This window comes from Protobothrops mucrosquamatus, unplaced genomic scaffold (genome assembly GCF_001527695.2).
Source record: "Protobothrops mucrosquamatus isolate PMUCROS unplaced genomic scaffold, P.Mucros_1.0 scaffold_87, whole genome shotgun sequence".
In the NCBI taxonomy this organism is placed as follows: Eukaryota; Metazoa; Chordata; class Lepidosauria; order Squamata; family Viperidae; genus Protobothrops; species Protobothrops mucrosquamatus.
In genome coordinates this window covers 280,901-302,153 of record NW_015386163.1, presented here as the reverse complement: position 1 = coordinate 302,153, position 21,253 = coordinate 280,901, and the positions used below count along the sequence as shown (strand labels likewise).

Genomic DNA, 21,253 nt, shown 5'->3' with positions numbered 1-21,253 from the left:
TCTCACATGCACATATCCCACAGAAACACAGACTGACTCATTATGAAAAGAGATCAGGATACATATAGATGGACTGGCAGGATGAACCCAACTCAAGACAGTTTGGAATACTATGTAGATCAGCAAATTTCCTCCCTGTTTCTTGCTGATAAAAAGTCACCATGTTCTTATGAATATGAAAATTTATAATATCTGAAAATACAACTTCCTGACATTCCATAAGAATCCAAAGTAAACTTCAAGGGACTGGCTCTGCAGTGAGTGGTGTCTTATATTTATATCCGCGTACATCATAGCCAAGTTGCATCTAGTGCAGGGGTCTTCAAACTTGGCCCTTTTATGTCTTGTGGACTTCAATTCCCAGAATTCCTCAGCCAGGCACGCTATCTGAGGAATTCTGGGAGTTGAAGTCCACAAGTCATAAAAGGACCAAGTTTGAAGACCCCTGCTCTATGCAATTTATTTAGCCATCTAATTGAATATAGCTGGACTAAGTCAATATGTCATTTTAGCCTTAAAAAGGTAAGAACAGTTTGATTCACGTGAAAAGTTTGGTGCTTAAGCAAATGTGCTGAACCAAACTTAAACCACCACTTTCTTTTTAAATGCAGGTGTGAGGGCCTTTTGTAAAATGCGGTTCAGCAGTTTAAGGCCGAAAGTCTTATGCCTTATGCGTACACTATATAGTATTTAGTCTTCCTTCATTTGTTATGCCTACAGCTAAGAGAATGTGAGCAAGCCCTTTAAGGTGGTCCTAGTTAAATAGGAGCTCTGTTGGATGTTTCTGCAATTAAATGCATCATCTCACTGAATGGTCATGTTAGTTTAGGTCAGGCATGTCAAAGTCGCGATGTTGCACGACTTTTTCCCCATTGCCGGCAATGGGGTGGGCGCGGTTTCAGCGTGACGCATCCAGCCCATGGGCCGGCAGTTTGACATGCCTGGTTTAGGTGGTGGTGCTCATTAGTACTTTCACTTTGCCCTCTCCTGGAGCTCTGAATTATCTTACTTACCCAAAGCTTTGTTGCCTGGTTATGAGCAAGAAACGTTTATATTAAGTACAAAACACAGAGCAAGTATTTCGTCATTCCTGCTGACAGATGTCGTTTGGTGCAGCATTTAGCTATGAAAACTGGGCATCATTGTTTTCCTATAGGAAACCATGGTAACTGTCAATGGCAAGTCAAGGGTTGCTATGAATAAATCCTCTGCTCCTCAGTTCTTTTTGTGCCACACGTGAAAAAGAACTGAAAAAGATCGGCCTGGTCTATTTGGCATAAAAGGAAGAGATTTCTCTTAGGCCAGACAGTTTCACCCTTTCTGCTCTAAAGAAGAAAGTTCTGACAAATTGAAAATAGGCCTAAATGTACATTTTATTGGACTGTTTCCTTCATCTTTAGTAGGTTTCTTTAAATAAAATATCTCCAGCTTGGTGTCAGTTCCCTTCTCGCAAAGGCAGGATAGCACTGATTTATAACATCTGGGAAGATAATATAGTAGATATTGATATAGACGATATAGATACACATTTATGCATCTAGCTGTCTATCATCTATCCCTCCATCCATCCATCACCATCCATCACCATGCCAACATTTGGAAGATAAGCGTGATGTGTTGGCGGAAAAAAGTACAGTAATGAATACGGATGTTGTTGAATAATTCTGCTACTAATTGTTGTTTGTAGTAGATTAATATGGTAACTGGCAGGGTTTGCATATAATGGCTTAGCATTACAATGGTGTGAAAAGTTTGCATATAATGGCTTAGCATTACAATGGTGTGAAAAGAGAAGACATAAAATAATCAAAGTTGCCATCAAGTTCTTTGCTGTTGATGTGATTCCATCCTTACAGAATAAACATGTGGAATAAGAATGCACATGGATTTATTTCTTAATCCTAAATAGTAGAGATGGGCTTTTTTATACAATATCTTTATATAACTTTTATTCAAGATTTTTAAACTAATAAAATGAAAATAATAGGATGTACTGAAAGTGAAATTCAAAAAAAAGGAAAGGAAAAAATGCACAAAAAATAAAGAGACAACTTTTGATCTTTGTAGCAATTTTATATAAACTTATTATTTAAAACTGCACACATAGTTCATTTCTTCCCATGTCCAGCCCTTTTCATGTGGCAAATCTAAAAATCATCAGTTCATTTCTGTCCATATTCAGCCAAAGGTTCATAAAAGGTTTCCAGAACTTTTATAAAAGATACTTTTATACTTTTATACTTTTATAAAAGATACTTATTATCTTATCCCTGATCAAACTTATATTTTCTTTTCTCTTCTGCAGTATTCTGCCATTAATAAGCCTCTGCTTAATATTGAGATGTTGTTGTAGGAACTGGTCTCTTAGCTTCTTCCTAACAAGGTGCACTGATATATTTCTTGGAGCGTTTCTTGATTTTTCATTTCTTGTATTGATTCACTTTTGCATCCACATCTTCTTCCATATTGAATTTTTTTTAAGGTTTTATCAACCTTCTCTTTAATATCTTCACTAGATTGTCCTGCAATTGCTGTCCATCTCAAACAGAATTGTTTCACCTTTGAATCAAGTAGTATTGTCACATTGTCAAAATCTTTTTCAATCTCTTGGTTCAATACTTCTGTGCTTATTTGCTTTGGAGATTCTTCATTTTTATTCATCTTTTATTCAACCCCCCCCTCTTCAGTACAGATTCTTCAATTTTTTAAATTAATATTTTCTTCCTTGTTTACACATTTTTCCTCCATCCATTCTTCTTTATTTTTTTTCGCTTTCTCTCTGTATCCTCAACTCTTTGGACCCATTTAGCACTCTGTAGTTTTATAGTCAGATAATGTTTCATAACTTTCCCTTATCTCTTTGCTTAACAAAACTAATTGTTTTCTTTGGCAAATCTAAACAATCCTTTCCCTCACGGAACTTTATTATTTAATTATTTCAACAGGAGTTTGAAGTACTGGTAATTCCAAACTGAATTCATTTTAAGTGTTCCTACTTTAAATTCTTAGCCAGCTTTTTTGCTTTTTATTATTTTTAAATCCTTGTTTGTTTTTATTTAGTTTCAGTTTTAATCTTTAATCTTGGTCAAAGGAACCCTCCTTATGCTGTTCTGCTCAGAAGATCTCTCTAGGTTTTTATTTTTAAAAAAGTTATATTTCAAATGTGCTTTAGAATGTGGGGATTTGAGCGACCCCAACATCTTTAAATAGGTTCTGCTGAAGCTGTAAGCCTGATGTTTCTTCCTTGGCTCTCAGTGGTCATACTTGTGAGGAGCCTTGCAAACTTCTGCAGATCTCCTCACAAGGAGCTTCCTTCCAAAGTGCACATGGGCAATTTCCTGGCTTCTCCTTATCCAGAGAAACTCCACTGCCTCAGGGTTATCACTTGATCACTAGTCTTCCCCTCAGCCTTGTCTCCACAGTTTGTAGGCACATCATTTCTCATTTTCCCCACCCGGAAGTCCCTTTCTACAATTAGTAATTATCGATATTAGATTTTAAAATTAAATTGAAGGGACACGTTATGTACAGAAACAATGAACAATAATGATCTTTGCTTTGTTTTGCTTTAGGCTTGTTAGCATTGATGGTGATGGGGTTTGTTAGTATTATTCTGCTGGCTTATTCATAAACACTTTCAGTAAATTTAATCGCTTTTGCTTTTCAGCAGAATTGTTTGTCTCCCTGATCGTACAGTATAGTGCCGTGGTGGCGAACCTATGGCACACGTGCCACAGGCGGCATGCGGAGCCGTCTCTGGTGGCACGCGAATCATTGCTGGGCCAAGCTGCTCCCTCCTCCTCTCCGCGCATGCGCAGTCTGGGAATAGGCAAGAGGCTATAAAAGGAGCAACTTTCTGCGGAAGCAGCATTTGCTGCAGACAGCTTGAGAGCGAGCATGAGTCGGAGCAGACAGTGAGCGAGTGACCGAGCACGAGCCGACAGTTCGGTGGCCACGCCCACTCGGTGGCCACGCCCACCCGGCACCTGGCGATGCATAAGTGGGTTTTGGGTTGCAGTTTGGGCACTCGGTCTCTAAAAAGTTCGCCACCACTGGTATAGTGCTTCTTTTAGAATGTTGTGTTGTAAACAACATTTTTCACAAACAACTTGCATTTAAATCATTTTGTTCTGTCCTTTTTTTGGTAGGATATCAATAACTAGAGTGACAGCTGACATTTCTCTTGCCAAGAGATCTGTTTTAAATAATCCAAGCAAAAGGGCAATAATTGAACGGTCAAATACCAGGTCCAGTTTAGGTAAGTTTTTCCCCCCCCCAGAAATAGATTGCGATAGTTTTGCATGGTGATAGCTATTCCCCCCCCCCCGGGCCCCCATTTTGTGGAGGAGAGGAGAAGTATTATCTTCTGTTACAAAAACATGGAATTGCCATGCTCTGATTCTCCCAAGAGAAGAGACAAGGAGCTGGATCAAGACAGTGGGAGCCCTTAACTCCTTCAAGTCCTCGAGAGGCCTGCCTTGGACCAGCAATTTTGGGCAAAAACTGTCCTATTCCTAACTTCCCCTTTCAGAGGAAGATGGTAGCTCAGCATTACCAAGGATTCTGGAAAATCAGATTGCTTATATTGTTGGGCAACAGTTTTAGCCCTGAACATGGGATGGAAACCACATTTACAATTCTTGTGGATGACCCTTAGTCTACTAGATCTCCTAGTGGGCTTTAGTGTCATCAATCATGGTGTTCTTTTGTGTCACTGTGAGGGTTGGGAATTGAGAGCACTTTATTATAGTAGTTCTGCTCCCTAAGGAAGCAATTTCAATTGGGAATAACAGGAGAGGAGAGATTGAGCCCCTGGGACTCCAGTACCAAGGTTGCTTCACTCCCTATTTTATTTAACATGTAGGTGAAGCTAGTGGGAGAGGTAATGTTTGGTACAGGATAAAGTATGTAGATGCTAATTTTTTTCTTTTTTTTTTACCACCCATCCTATAATTGTAGCTCATTATTTGTTTTCTTTCTTAGTTCAGTTTTGCATTATTGATGTTAAATACATAGTGATTAGAAGGCATATCTCTATATTAGGTGGATCTTCTCCATAGTGGAAATACTGTATATGAAGTTAAGGAGAGAGAATGAAACTTCTCAAGCTTCATTCTCTCTCCATACAACTTCGAACTTTTCAAAGAATGCTGTGTCTTATTTTAGTTACCTAGAACTAGGGATGAGATCAAAAGCTTCAGTATCAGAAATTACAAGTCCAGCTAAAATGGTGTCTATGTGTAAATACAAGTACTTTGGTTTGTTCCAAAATATATTACTCATGTTTTCTGTTTGTTTGTTTGTTTGTTTGTTTTCATTTTTCAGCGGAAGTACAGAGTGAGATTGAACGAATTTTTGAACTGGCACGATCCTTGCAATTGGTTGTTCTAGATGCAGATACAATCAACCACCCTGCACAACTTATTAAGACATCGTTAGCTCCAATTATTGTCCATGTTAAAGTGTCATCTCCAAAGGTTAGCCTCTTTGTCTCTTGGCCTTTCTCCATTCATACCTGTCCTTGTAGAAATATTTTTCTTTGCTGTGTGCGTGGCATGTTGCCTGCATCTCATCTCTAGCCCATGATTGAGATAATGTAGCTTTAAGTTGTCCTTAGACATTATTTCGCTCTTCAATAGACAACACCCCAGGGCAGCTGAAGATTTGTAAAATCTGTTATGTTTCACCATGTATTACACTGGAGGGGATGTCAAGTGAACAGTAATAGGCGGGATCAGAATCCACCTCTGTAATGTAATAGTGGAATCTCATTAATGTAGACACTCTGTGTCCCAGTCCCAGGTCAGCTTCATCTGCCATTATTCCTCTGTTTTTCAAAAGAGCTGGATAGAGTCATGCTTTGCCAGCAGCCTATCAAAATTGTGCAGTAGAGCTGGGCTGCTCAGCATGTAGTACGTATTTTAGTTCTGTAGCCTTTTATCAGTTTGGCACAAGATTGAAATGGTGGAATGATGTGACTACTCTGCTACCCCATCAGTGCTTCCCTAACAGAGCACAGAAAAAACTAGAAGTCAGTATTTGCCAATAGAAAAAAAGGAAAGAATATTGCTGGCAACTTAGCTCAGACAAAATAGAGATTTGCAACAGACTGATGTAGTTTTCTTCCAACTCTGAAAAAGTTGGCAGAACTCAGGCTTCATTCACTCTGTATGCATATTCTGTAAATAATATTATTTGAAATATTTTAAATGGGGCTTTGCTTATAGAACACCCTACAATTAAATATTTTCTTGGTTTAAAATGAATATTTTTTTTTACTAAGAATAATGAAATAACTTTAAGTTATGTACTTAGCAATTGTCATACTATTCAGCTCATTTCCTGTCCCAACAAGATCATTTTCATTACGCTAAGATCTGCTTGAATTTGCACAGTGAGGACCAAGATAATCAACAGGTGAAAAGGATCAATCAGAATCCCTGAGGAAATTCAGGAGCTCCCTAATTGGCTAAAACAAAACACCGGACATATCACAGTTTGTTTTCACATGTGAAATATTGTTATTCTTCAGAGGTAACAAACAGTACTCAAGTATGTTTAGATAAAATCTTGGACTGCTTACGAGGAGGACAAACCTTCTCCTTGCAGATGATGACGATGATGATGTATCTCTGATCTAGAATGAAAAAGCATAATTTGGTAAGGAGTAAAGACATACTTTCTTATATTGGATTTCTCTTAGGGATACACTCATGGAGAAGGTTCAAAAAGTGGTCGCGTCTTTCTTAGCTTCCTATTTACTATGTTTCCCTCTCTGGTTTTGTTTTTCTACAGCATGGGCTTTTATCTCCTGCCTTTTTGTAACATGGTTTTCTAGGAATACTGCAAGGTTTATAGCCTGTGACATTACTTAGTACTTGTCACATCCAATTAGCATTTAGGTTAGGATAGTTTTGCTGATGGAATCAGAGACCAGTCATTGCAGGGTGCAGAAATGATCTTACTGCCTTCGCAGTGTTTATTCTCTTATACAGTTTTCCAAGCAGCATAAAGTAACATAACAACAGCATAGCAACAGACATTTTTATTGGTAGATTCTCCTTGTCAATCCTTAAGAATATCTCAGCCAGGGGCACCAACCAGGGGCAGTTTTCTGCTACATCCTGTTGATGTGAACGCGGTGAGATCATGTGAACCAGGTGAAATCATGTACCAGCCTGGGGTATTTCCCTACATCACCATGGCGATATGAACGGGGTGAGATCATGCATTTGAACCGAGGCAGTTTGCTGCTCACGAACTTTACATGACCTCAGTCCCTACATTTTGCTAGTAGAATCATGATAGCAATAGCACTTAGACTTATATACCTCTTCACAGTGCTTTACAGCCCTCTCCAAGCGGTTTTACAGAGTCAGCCTATGGCCCCCAACAATCTGGGTCCTCATTTTACCAACCTCAGAAGGATGGAAGGATGAGTCAACCTTGGGCCGGTGAGGATCGAACTGATGGCAGTCGGAAGAATACTGCAGTCTAACCACTGTGCCACCACTGCTCTAATGATGATGATGGGCATAAACTATGAGCTGATATTTCTTTGTTTACAACATCTAGGTTATTGGCAGGGAAAGACAACATTAAAATGATGAATTCAAAACAATGTTGGACCAGAAATTTTGGACGCACGAGCATGTATAGAAAAGAAAATCCATGAGTAATTGTTAGGTTCTAGAGAAAGAATGCAAAGGAATTAGTAGCCCTTGAACAATATTTAATCCAAATCATGAAAGAGGACAAGTGATGTGCCTCTAAAAATAGACATTTGAGAGGTACTTGGAACTTGACTGATTTATACTGACTTAATATAAAAGTGGAGAAAATATACCTTTGATTAGAAACCACCATAAATGATATTCAGGAAATATTCTGGTCTGTGGTGGAGAATGCTATGGGATTGGATTATTATTTTTTCCCAAAGAAGAGCTTATTTTCCACTGCCTTGTCTTCTGATCTTAAGACAAATGTACTTTGCTACTCATTCAACTATTCATTTTCCTTCAACTTTCAATGCAAACTCCTTTCCTTTGGTGAAATATGTCTGAAATCATCCTGTTGATATCATTTCTTTCTTCTCTGCTTTTCCTTTGAATCACATTTAAGTGTAGAGGTCAGATCATACGGATAAAATTATTTTATTTTGGTATTTTGCAAAGCACCTGGTTTTTGCTCTTAAACTAAATGCTAATAAATACTAGTCTAGGCCTAGATAAGAGTTCAGCCAGTGGTCTTTGTAGATAGCATGTTCCAAGAGGATCCATTCCCCTGGTGCAGGATTTACTCAGACTTAATTTGACCGTAATGTACACAGATTCAGCAACAACACTGAGAATTCTAGCAAAGGAGGACAAAGTTATATAGAGACGCAACAAGCTTTCGAGTTTAATAGCTGAAGCATAAAATGCAAAGTATCAAACTGTCATTGAAAAACAGTTTTGACAGCCATGAAACAACCTGACTATTACTTTGCATTGTCTTTTTCAGGTTTTACAGCGACTGATCAAGTCAAGAGGAAAGTCACAAAGCAAACATTTAAATGTTCAGCTGGTTGCAGCAGATAAACTTGCACAGTGTCCGCCAGTAAGTTCAGGACTGCATTTTTAAAAAATTATAAATATAAATATAGAGATAGCAGAATCTTTTGTATTAATGTAACACTGCTTTATTTCCCAATAAATTTATTTTCGGGAGAAGAGAGTTACCCGTATAAAAGACAGCTGATCATTGGCAAAGAAGCTCTCCTCTTTCCGTCTACAGCCAAAAATCACGGCCAGGGCATGCTGGCAACTGCACTTACTGTTTGTTTCTTTAACAGCCCCACTACTTTTCTACCCACAACACCAGAGAAATGTGCCCTAGGAAAATGGAAGACCTCTGTGAGGTCCAGTGCATTACATTTTCCTTATTAAGTAATTTTCCATAGTTTCTGCATTTATTGTAATGAAATGCAAGACGAGTGCCTGATGTTCAAACAATATAATTAATAACTAAACTGAAAACGAAAAGGGTTAACTGTGCTTCTCATTGCGTGAACATCCACGAAACTATTTGAATGTAATGAAACCATCTGAATTACTAATGCAGAAGAGAGACAGATGAAAAGTAAGGTGGCTTTACCCATAAACCTTAACTCTCTTAGTTTGGCTTTTAGTACAGTTTATAGTAATACTTTGATCGGTGTAGTTTTAATGTTTTAATTATTTTTTACTTGTTTTATAACTTGTAAGCCACCCAGAATCACCTTGTAGGGGAGACGGGCGGCATAAAAAAATTAATAAATAATAGCAATAGCACTTAGACTTATATACCACTTCACAGTGCTTTACAGCCCTCCCTAAGCAGTTTACAGAGTCAGCATATTACCCCCAGCAATCTGGGTCCTCATTTTACCGACCTGGGAAGGATGGAAATCTGAGTCAACCTTGAGCCGGTGGGAATCGAACTGCCAAACTGTTGGCAATCACCAGAATTAGCCTGCAGTACTGCATTCTAATCATTGCGCCACCACGGCTCATAATAGTATGTTATGTAATAACGTAACAATAAGATACATGTATTTTGAAAAAAAAACCAGCAGATGTGTATGCTCTGAGTGAGCAACAAGGTGTCCGTGAAACCATGAGCATCTGTATTTTTGTCTTTCTTGTAGTTTTATTCACAGCAGGATTGAAAGCCGACATTGCTCAGGAACTCATATGTAAAATCTTTGGCAACTGCTGAAATCAACAATCAATCTTTAGAGAGTTTTTAAAGAAACTTCTCTCCTATACTGACTTTCCCAGTTGATATATTATTGGTTCACTGATTTCACCCTTTCCAGATTAAAACAGTACATACTGTTCATTTAACGATTGTTCAAAGTTATGACACTGCTAAAAAAAAAATCACTTAACAACCAGTCCTCACCTCCAAGATTGTCATAGTGTCCTTACAGTTACAGGATCAAAATTCAGGTGCTCGGCAACCAACAATAATTTACAACAGTTGCGGCATCCTGGGGTCATGTGATCACCATTTGCAATCTTTCTAGGGGGCTTCCAACAAGGAAATTCAATGGGGGAAGCTGGATTTGTTTAACAGCCGTGTGCTTTGCTTAATGACTTCAGCAAAAGAGTCATAAAATTGGGGGCAACTTGTTTAAAGACCTTATTGCTTAGTGATGGATGTTCTAATCACAATTGTGATCATAAGTCAAGAACTACCTGTACTTATTTATTGACGCATAGTTTCTTTTACACATACTAGATCCACTGAGAATATTGGTTTTTGAATCCATCTATACCAGTGGTGGCGAACCTATGGCACACGTGCCAGAGGCGACACACAGACCCCTCTCTGTGGGCACGTGCGCTGTTGCCCCAGCTCTGCCTCCCCCCGTGGCCCCCTCCTCACCAGTAGCCCCCCCCGGAGGAGAGTCGCCCCCGGGCATGGCCCGTGTGGAGCAGTGCAGCCAAGGACATGGCAGCTGGGCAGTGGGGACAAGACGCGCACAGATGATGTTGCAAGGTGCGGATGGAGGCCATGGCCGCCATGGTGTTGCAGAGCCACCTGGGCGATCTGCGGCGGGCCGCGGAGGCAGTAGGTGGCCCTACAGGTGGGCGGGGGTGGTGGTTAAGTACTCGGTGTCTAAAAGGTTTGCCATTACTGATCTATACAGTACATTATATACCAAATTTCTTTCTGTATATCTGGCAAGTTTGTGTATGCTTGTGAACAGAGGATACGTTTTAACATACAGCACAAGGGTTTTAACTTCATTAATTTACATTGTATTGTAAACCTAGATTCTGAAGTAGAATATTAATAATTAAGAATCATTTATCAGCTCCAAATCCTTATGAATTTTTCATAGTGGCAGTATATGCTGATGCTAAGATCAGCTCTTATTATGCAAATGCTGTAAGCATCAGCATTTATTACACACAATGTCCTGATGTAGGAGTTGTGTATAGAAAGAGTTTTTAAAAGCAGCATAACATTTTTGTTATACTGTACTCTAAATGTCCTCATTCTTTTATCTTGCACATTATAAAAGATATCCGCTGTTATTCTAAAAACAGCTATTACAAAACTAGTTTCTGTTGCCAACATTTTCTTTCAGAGTTCTAATTGTTACTGGAAGATTAACTATTAATTTGGCTTGTAAATTCTCGCTCCAGGGCATATGGAAGACTTCTATCTGAAAAATGTGACAGTATATCAAGGATAAAGTTATAACTGTCTTCCATAATTTGGTAAGCTCCACATGTTTGGAGACTACAAGCTTTCATAATTTGTTGCTAGTGAAAGATATGGGTCAGGAATTCTGGGAGTTGTAGTCTGTACAGATATGGAGAACACCAGAGGAGAAAAAATGTGTTAAACTATAAGGATCCAGGTGAATAAGAGGATAAAGAGTCTGGCATATGAGGCTAATCCACAGAAATTGGAAACATTTTCTGTGGATTGCATAACACAGATTTCATAGAATAGTTTTCTGTTAGGTTTGAAACAAACAGCCCTTCTGTGAGCAGAAGATGTTTTATTCTTGGATCCAAGCTTCTTTCTTTCACAGAACAACATACAGTTATTTGCACTGTTGCTTTAAGAAAGGATAGATAAATGGCCTGCCACCTAGACCTCCAAAACCCTGAGATTGTGCTAGGAAAAAGAACAAAAACCCCAGAACCCAAAAGAAGAGGATAACAAAGCTCTTTCTTACCTGCATTTTGGGACTGCAAGCTACACAAACATAGGAAATACTAAAAACAGGAGCTGTCTCTGCCCCCCTTTTAAAGGTCCTGAATCCTCGGATGTTATGCCAACAGATGAGAACTGAGTAAAAGGTTTCTGTATTAGTATGGCACCAGTATGGCCTCATATCAACAATAGAAATGCACTTGAATATTATAGCAATAGCACTTAGACTTATATGCTGCTTCACAGTGCTTCACAGCCCTCTCTAAGCGGTTTTACACAGTCAGCCTGTTGCCCCCAACAATCTGGATCCTCATTTTACCGACCTCAGAAGGATGGAAGGCTGAGTCAACCTTGAGGATCTTCGAACTGCTGGTGTGTGGGCAGAGTTAGCCTGCAATACTGCATTCTAACCACTGCGCCACCACGGCTCTTATCATATTTGTATAGACGCCCATCTCACAAGACAGTGTGACTCTGGGCACTATGCAGTACTTGATTAAAAAAGGAAACGAATAAATACAATTAAAAAACACCATTATTTAAAAACTAGCTAAAAAAATCCCACATGAAACAAGAGAGGAATGATATTAGCCACAGTAGAGGAGCCAGGGTAACATCTCCCTGTTCCCCTTGGACCCTCAAGCCTGAGAACATAGCAAGGTCTTGACGTACCTGCATAATGTTAAGAAGGATGGAGCTAACCTCGCTTCTGCGCAGAGGAGATCCTGCTCTTTTCACATTCATCGTGTTATGTATGCAAAGCAAGTTGCATATACATTTTTTAAAAAAATTAATACATATTGCATGGATTCCACCAGGAGGGAGCAAGGCCAGACATAAAGTTATAACTGTACATGGATTCCTCTGAAGGAATGCTTGCAACCATGTTTGCTTGCAACCATTTTTTGAACCATCACAACTGATGGGCATTATTTTTGGATTCCATTCATGTATTGCACTTTGCAATTCCTATGTGTGTGTGTGTATTATATAAAACATACAGCGTTGCCTAGACTCACATGGCCACAACCAACTTAGGACATCTGTTCAAGCTGTGGTCATGAATCAAATCACGTGCTGTCTTTAAGTGTGACATCATACGACTACAACTTGTGACTTCCCGCTAGCCTTCCCATTTACCTTGTTTGTGAAGGTTGCAAATGGCAATAACGTGGACTGCAGGACACTGTGATTATTGTAAATGTGCATCAGTTGCCAAGTGCCCGAATCCTGATCATATGGCTGAGGGAATCCTATGATGGCCACAAATTCAAGATCCAGTCATAAATTTCATTTTTTCAGCAATGACATAACTTTAAACCATCGCTGAATGAGCAGTCGTTAAGTGAAGACTACCAGTTTGAGGCTGCATTGGGGCTGCAATGGGTAGTCTAGAGTTAGGTTTGGATTTGGTGGTGAATTAAGGTTAACCAACTTGCTACTCATATTTGAAATCAGAGTTTTGTTTAAATCACCATTCCTAGTTCGTGTTGGATAATGACGTAATATAATGCTTATTTTCTGAACAGGAAATGTTTGACGTTATTCTGGATGAAAACCAACTTGAAGATGCTTGTGAACACTTGGCAGAATACCTTGAGGCGTACTGGCGTGCTACACACACTACCAGTAGCACACCTATGACACCTTTGCTTGGAAGAAACCTAGGCTCCACTGCACTATCCCCTTACCCTACAGCGATCTCTGGATTACAGGTATGAATCCATGAGTTTGTCATTGGTGGTGTGCACTTACATATCCTGTATTGGAGCCGAAAACCAGTGTGCCTAGAGATTTAAACATACAATGGTTTTGTTTGTCTATTTAATTTCTATAGCTGCCCAACTGAACTAAGTGACTCTGACCCATTTTCCATTAAAGATGAGGTTACTTCCATTAATTGGTATAAAGCACTTGATAATTGAAAAAAAAATATGGGAATCTCCTGTACTTTGTAATTTGTATGAGCCTCACACAGTGCTTTCGAATGCTTTCTGTGGGTTTGTTCCATTGGAATACAATTAGTTGGGTGAAAATATGCCTGCCTGTGAACATCAATTAATTCACTAGAAAGTATTAACAAAATACAATCAGATGTGACAGATGTGTAAATTCCTTTTGTATGATACTGGATTCCGGGGGGGATATATTTCTAGATCTGTATGCAACAATCGTAACACTATTTAGTGTCTCAATATATGATGAATCTTGACTGGATGTGTCTCTTGAAAAGCAGAGTGAACAAGTGATATAAATATTTAGTGATCAATCTACAACTCCTTCTATGTCATTATAATGCCACAACCAACAGGTAATGCACAGATATATGCATTGGTCTAACTGATCTTATTAGCTAAGAAAAATAAAACATAGCTACTTCGGTTGATCTTTAATTCTGGGAAGTTTTGTTTAATACAAATAGAATATGAGTAACATTAAGATCGTTGTATGTAAATCAAAGGGGATGGAACATAACCAGATTCTCCCTTTTTATCATGAAAAAAACCTGCACAAAAAAATCTTAAAAAGATAAACATGTCAGATATGTGCCACCAATTGTTACAGTTGTTCCAAATAGATTGGTTTCAGTATTTTCTCCAGGTTGATCAGCTCACAAAAGTTGTGTATTAAAATGATGCTAATGCCCTGCCTCTAGTGTAGTTTGCCTCATTTCTTCTTCGAGGTAACCGTTCAGAAAAATTGGTTCATCTGTTCTGATTTTTTTTAATGATTAATAAAATATTATTCCAATTATAAAAAGATTCTGAACATTTTTTTCCACAGGGATAGCTCAAAAACGGCGGGCCTTTGACACTTCAAACCTGGCATGTAAATAGTCCTTAATCAGAAGTACGTGTTTTACTAAGTTGGGGGGAAAATGTCTTATCAGTTGAAGTTGTCTATGTTTGTAAGTGCACAGAGAATGCACGGAGGCCAGTGTCGTTAAACAACTCAGCACAGTGTGTCTGGCTTTTACAACATGTTACACTTCCCATAGTCTGAATGTCAGTTGGAGAATTAAGCAAATCCCCAAACTCAATCTGCTGATCAAAATGATGGCTTTTAATATACTCATTCACTATCTAAGTGCTCTGTTTTTTTCTGTCACTGCATGGATGCGGAAGAAGATATTTAACTTTTGAATTTATGTGTAATATTTTAAGGCCAGGTTCTACACGTAGCGTTGTGTCTGCTTCGTGAGTGACTGACTGTGCAAGCAACAGTTTGAGTTCTGTGGAAACATGCTTTTTTTTTTTTTTAACTGTGAAAATTTTCATTTTCCATCTTGTTTGTGTCGGCCAGTCCCTTCTTTTGAACTTTGCTCCTAAGCAAGGGCAAATGAAGTAGATAAAGCAAACTCACTTAGATGGCATTAGCACAATCCCCACACCTACCCCAGTTCCATTCACTTGTTAATCTGTTTTCCCAAGGAATGAATTTTAGATCTTGGTCGGTTTACAAAGGCTGTTTCATACCATCTTATGAAGGCCTTGACCTAGGCTTTTTAAGCTTGCAACTTCTTGCAGAGATGCTGATCAATTATAACACATTTAGGACCATATATATGTTTCTCAATATAGGGCAGTGAGTCTTAGTTTTTATACTAAATAATAAGAGCCTTTGGGCCAGCTTGCAAATCATATTAAACATGCCTACAGTGTCTGCAGGTTATCTGGGAGCTAGTACTAGCCATTGTAGTTACTCCAGATTTTAGTAGATGGGAAATAAGATTGCTTTGCTTATCTGTCACCTACTTAATTCTAGAATTCTCAGCAAACAGAAGGAAAATAGCAGTGATATATTGCAGCCCTCATTCAAGGATTATACCTTTGATTTGAAGAATTTGGAGATAAGGAAGTTACTCATAATCCACTATTAAGAGATGTAAATATCAATTCATGCAGTATAGATAGAGCAATTGTAGGTGAAGGTAAGTTAAGTAGTACAGGGCAGGAGTTGAGCAGTGAAATATTTCAGATCTTCTATAAAGCATGGAAAGAAAAGCAGATTAATTTAGAACATCAACAGAAGCCTGTTTTAAGAGTTTGTTCAGGGTAGGCCTCATTTTGAAATTTTAAAAGATGGCTTTTAAATTTTTCATCAGGCAGTATACCTGAGATGTGTTTCTTTTTGTTCTCATTGCCAAGTATTTAAAATTAAATCAAGGCACCACATTCTGCTGTTTTTTTACCTCAGCTTTTGAAAGCAGATGGTGAGCTTAAATATATATATTAAATAACAGCCAGTTTATCTGCTAAACGAACGATTTCAGGACAAACTTGCAACAAATTCAGAAGAGTGACACAAACTTATGAAATCCAACCCCCCCCCTTTTTTTAATTTTTGACTGCTTTGCTATTTATAGAGCCAACGTCTGAGGCATAGCAACCATTCTACCGAGAATTCTCCAATCGAACGACGAAGTCTAATGACCTCGGATGAAAATTACCACAACGAAAGAGCTCGGAAGAGCAGGAACCGCTTGTCTTCCAGTTCCCAACACAGCCGAGATCACTATCCTCTGGTGGAAGAAGAGTATTCTGATTCGTATCAAGACTCATACAAACCTCAAAGAAACCGGGGATCTCCTGGAGGATATAGCCATGATTCCCGACAGAGGCTTTGAATTGACAAACCTGGGGGCAAATGGTATTCATTGGTTGGCCACCTGCTGTTGTAACATAGCTAGGCCAAACAAAGCATCTTGATGCTTACAGGCTGCTGTCATTTCGTGCTCTAGAAGGGCAAAAGAGGGTAGATCAATGTTTCTCAACATTAGCAAATTTAAGAATTTAAGGAAACAATTCCCGGAGGCGAAGTCCACTCATCTTAAAGTTGTTGAGGTAGAGAAACACTGAGATAGATAATGCCCTTTCCATTTAGAAAGAAACGAGTTTGCCCAAACACTTAGATGTGTTTTCTTTCCCAGGTAATGTTTCATTTCAAACTGTTATCTTTTCTCTCCATTAGATATAATTAGACACATCAATTTGTAACGTAGAATACCTGTTGAAGCGCACATATGATAATTTCCTGTTACGGAAATTCCAAATGACCAGTTCCAGTTGGAACCAATTTATAAACCAATTCCTGTTGGAATTTGGGTGAAATTGACTGGAAAGTCAACCTGAGCATGTTGCAGTCAGTGAAAAAAAAAAGTTAAATAAAATGAAGAGAAAGTAAATTACAAAATCATTATAAGCAAAAAAAATATTTTAAAAAAAAATCTCTAGTACTTGTTTACTGGAAGGTGAATTTATATATAGCTATAGATACGGTTAGAATAAATAATATTAATGTATTTATTTCAGACTACCAAATGTAAGTAGTCAATTGTGCCAAAAATAATGAATTAATGGAAAAGCTCGAATCCTTTCCATTAAAAAAAAAAAATCAGTGGATTTTTTTCTCCCCCGCTTATATATTGCAGCAAACCTGTATTGCATTGATATTTTTTTGCATTTGCATTTGCTAGATCATATGAAACTATTTCAGCAACTTGAAATAAACTAGAAGTGAAGGCAGGCATGTTTTGAAAACATGGTGGAAATGAATGCATGTTCTGTAGCACAGATGAAGTGGATTTTCACTCAGTGAACCTGGAAGGTGTGAACAATGCTCTTGGTGTGTACAGCTTTATGCATGAAGGGTCTTCTGCATGTTCCAAGTCTGTGATGGCACAGATCTAAGTATATGAGAACTAGGAAAGGGATATCTCTCCTGTTCCTTATACCTTAGCACTGAAGATGAGATTAGAGCTTTCGGCTTTGCCTCAACAAGGAAAGTCCGGTTCAGCTAGATAATTTGCAGAAGGATGAAAACAGGCACAAGAATCCCATCCATCTAGTGTCCTGGTTTGTCAAAAGAATAATAATAATAATAATAATAACCTTGCAAAGAGTTAAAAAGAGGTGTTTATATTTGGATTTTATTCTGTGCATTAAACGTATTAAAAGTTGAATGTGTTTCACAGGAAAAGAATAATGTGACATCATTCACACTGCTTTATAGTCAAGAAAGAGATTTAATCCAGCCAAAGCACAAGAGGAGCAGTATTATGATAAGGCTTCCCCAAAGTCTCGAGTGCTTATTTGGCATGTGAATTCCTGAACCATGATGACCTGTTCTCTTCATCGTGTTATAGAATGAGGTGTACTGTTTTCTTAGTCTGAAAATTATATCCACCAAACATCCTTAACCTCTTCCATCAAAAGTAGTATAACCGTGATAATTATGCTTTGTTGGCCTTCCACCAGGATCCTGCTCTCGAATGTGCTGCAGCCCTTATCTGGACTTCCTGCTTCTCCTTCTTTCCTGGAGTGAAAAAGCAGCACTGACCACATGCAGCCATTTGTATGCATAGGGTGTGTCCTTATTGAAAAGGATGGAAAAACTCTGGCATGCCAGAACTTCATAAAGACATCCCCAAGGAGATGTTTTGGTCAGTAAAGGAACGTCAGGTCTAGAAATGTCAGAAAACGTAGCATCGCACAATATAACATACACTTCACATCTCAGATTGTTCTCAAAGTGGCAAGCATGGTGTTTATTTTCCACAATGCTTTTAATAATTACAAAATGGTAGTAAGGAATACAGAGAGAGAACCTTCTGACCAATATATTTAACACAAGATTTTAACACTCATATTTCTGCAGAAGAATGGCTGTTTGAGGAACAGATTTTTAAAGTAGGCAAGATTGAAGTACTAGAAAGGGAGCAGAACATACGAGTGAGCTCTAAACAAATTGTACAAAGAAAAAGTGCACAAATAGCTATATTAAGAAGGGCTATGCCAATAATGTGAAATGAACCAAGGTTACATTAGTTTGACAAAGATAAAATAATGTCCGTATAACTGATATACCTGATTGCTAGGATAGAGCAAATGAAAGAATTGGATAGGACACTTCTGTACCTTTTTCCACTAAGTTTAAGGTATGTTTAGACAGTTAAAAGAATTGAAGCGTGGCATATATATATATATTTTCCTCCAAATGAGCACACTACTCTTCAGAAATATTTTAAATATATACACATCATAAGGCACTCAGGTAACTGGAACAGAAATACTCACATTTAACCATCAAAGCATAGGGCATGAGGTTTATCACATATCAGAGGCCTTCATTTTAGCACACAGAATGCCAAATTATACATGACGTTAAATCAATTTTGAGGCTCTATGAGGAACTCTTCAAACATTAGAAAATTGAAAAGTGGCGTACGCGTTTCCCATTACATACTGGATACTTGCAAAGTAGACATTTTTGTATTTGACCATCAAATCTCAGGTCATGAATGTTACCTCATAACGGAGACCAGCATTCCAGCACAAATCTGCTTATATAGACAGTCAATGGGCTGTGGAGTTGCAGTGCCCTTTAGTTGTTTGGAGTTAAGGTGGAAAGGACAGTCAGAACCAGCAAGGAAGGCGTATCCATGTTGGCCAGACAAAAGGTTCATTTCCTACCATAGTATTACATGCTCTATAAGAGCAAAAGCAGGGAGCTTGTTGTAGAATCATCTCTGTAATTGACTGCTGCCGATGGTGTAATCTGGGTGGAATATTTGATGGCATTGTTTGTATCATTCTGGAGGCTCCTTGGTGGACAGGGTATCTTCAGAGCGCCAGCACTTTAATGTAGTCCCCAAACTTACATATTATTGGAAATATTTCCTATACAGGTATTCCTCAACTTAACAATCACAGCAGAGCCCAAAATTGCCAAGCAAAGCAATTGTTAAGTAAGTTTTGTCCCCTTTTACAACCTTTTTGTCACAGTTGTTAAGGGAATTTCTGCAGTTAAGTGATTCATGCGGTCATTAAGTGAATCCGGCTTCCCCCAATGACTTTGCTTGTTGGAAGCCAGCTGGGAAGCGGTCACTAAGCAAATGGCTGTAAATGGAGGACTACCTACAGTGTTGCATTTGAAATCACACATTTGAAGAACAGAGTTTATTAGAAAAAGCTGATTCCTTAAAGTGTATTTAGAGTTTTATGTTTTTATTTCGGGAAATTATATTTTATGACCATCGGTAGATAGAGTTCTAATTCAGCTTGCATTGCATACTTGTCCTGTCTCAAACATAGCATTTTATTGGATAGGGAGAATCTTGATGATGAGTTCTTTGATTTGTAACGTTCACGTTTCCCCACTTCTTTGTGATTTTTAAGAAACTTTTGTTAGGATAGCCCTTAGCTGCAAAAATTCAGAGAACTGCTAGACGGCAAGAAAGAGATTAGCTGCTATCTGACGCTTCTCTGGATTTTTTTTTCCAGCCCCAAAATTGTAATTAAAGGAGGAAAAGTGTTTTCCCTAGCAACTTTAGAAGGTGTCTATTTGGAAGTGGCCTACACACAACAAGAAGAAGGTAAGCCTTAAAGAAGAAGCTCCAAATAAGAATTGGAGGAACCCCCCCTTACTTTAATACAGGGATGGGCAACTATGACCTCTTTACGACCTGTGGAGGTAGAATTCCTGAGCCAGCATGGAATGCTGGGAGTTGAAGTCCACAGGTCATAAAGGGGTCATAGTTTCCTGCTTTAATATATGAAGCCTGGCGTTTAATTGACAAGATAACACCTCTGTTCTTCAGATATATTACTGGTAATGTCCACTTTAAGAGGGCAATTGAAGCAACAGCTCTAGGCCATTTCTCCAGTAGCAATTTATGGCACTTCATAACATCACCCAGCCATTGCTAAACTGATATATAGCTATTTGCTTTATTATTATTTTGACACACTGGTGGTTGGCTGACTTTTGAAGGTGCTATAAATCTCATCTGGGGAAATAGCCCCGAACACATTTACTTGGATTTGTGTAAGGATTGAGTAAATAAGACATAGATAGAATTGCACTGAGCTCACACTCTTTTATTAGACAGAGCCGGGGGGGGGGGGGGGGGGAANGGGGGGGGGGGGGGGGGGGGGGGGGAGGAACCATATAGCTAAAATTTTTAGAACGAAAATTTGGGAAATAAAGCAGCTTGGGAAAGGTCGGAGTTGTTATTTAGTCCCTGTTGATATTGTAAACCCAATTCAGTACGTGTGTTTAAAATTTATATTACCACGTTTTTAACTTGTTGGAAATAGTGGGCTGGCTGGACAAGTATTTTTGTTTTCCCTTGCATCAAAATACAGACCGTCCTCAACTTCATTGAACGAAGAGACTTATGGCCCATACCTAAAGTTATAGCCATTGCAGCACCTGTGTGGTCACATGATGAAAATTCAGGTGCTTGACAGCCCGCCCACACTACTGCAGGCCTATCTTCTGCCCTTTTGGCTTCCTGTTGCCCTGCCAAGCCTGTTTGTCTTCACCGCCAACTTGTTACCACTGCTGATGAGGCATTCTGGGGCTGGGCCGGCCTGAAGTTGACGTCGTTCTGTGAAAAATAAAAAAAAAAGCCAAAAGCAGTCTGAATTTTTCTTTTTCACAAGATGAAACCAGCCCCAGCGTGGCCCAACAAACATTCCAGGCAGTCAGCAATGGAAGCAAGAAGGCAGGGAAGAGCCCTGGTGGCGTTGTGGGTAGAATGCCACAGTGCAGG

General features: G+C 38.7%; 1 protein-coding gene across 1 annotated transcript in view; it reads left to right on the top strand.

Moving 5' to 3' along the window:
- Positions 1-16,836, top strand: part of LOC107286075 (voltage-dependent L-type calcium channel subunit beta-4) — a 73,220-nt gene extending 56,384 nt beyond the window's left edge. Inside the window, exons 9-13 of the mRNA XM_015814372.1 lie at positions 4,149-4,258; positions 5,326-5,477; positions 8,503-8,598; positions 13,227-13,412; positions 16,064-16,836. Coding sequence (XP_015669858.1) covers positions 4,149-4,258; positions 5,326-5,477; positions 8,503-8,598; positions 13,227-13,412; positions 16,064-16,324 — 805 coding nt within the window. The 3' untranslated portion in view covers positions 16,325-16,836. The remainder of the gene's footprint in view (positions 1-4,148; positions 4,259-5,325; positions 5,478-8,502; positions 8,599-13,226; positions 13,413-16,063) is intronic.
- The last annotated feature ends 4,417 nt before the right edge of the window (positions 16,837-21,253 follow it).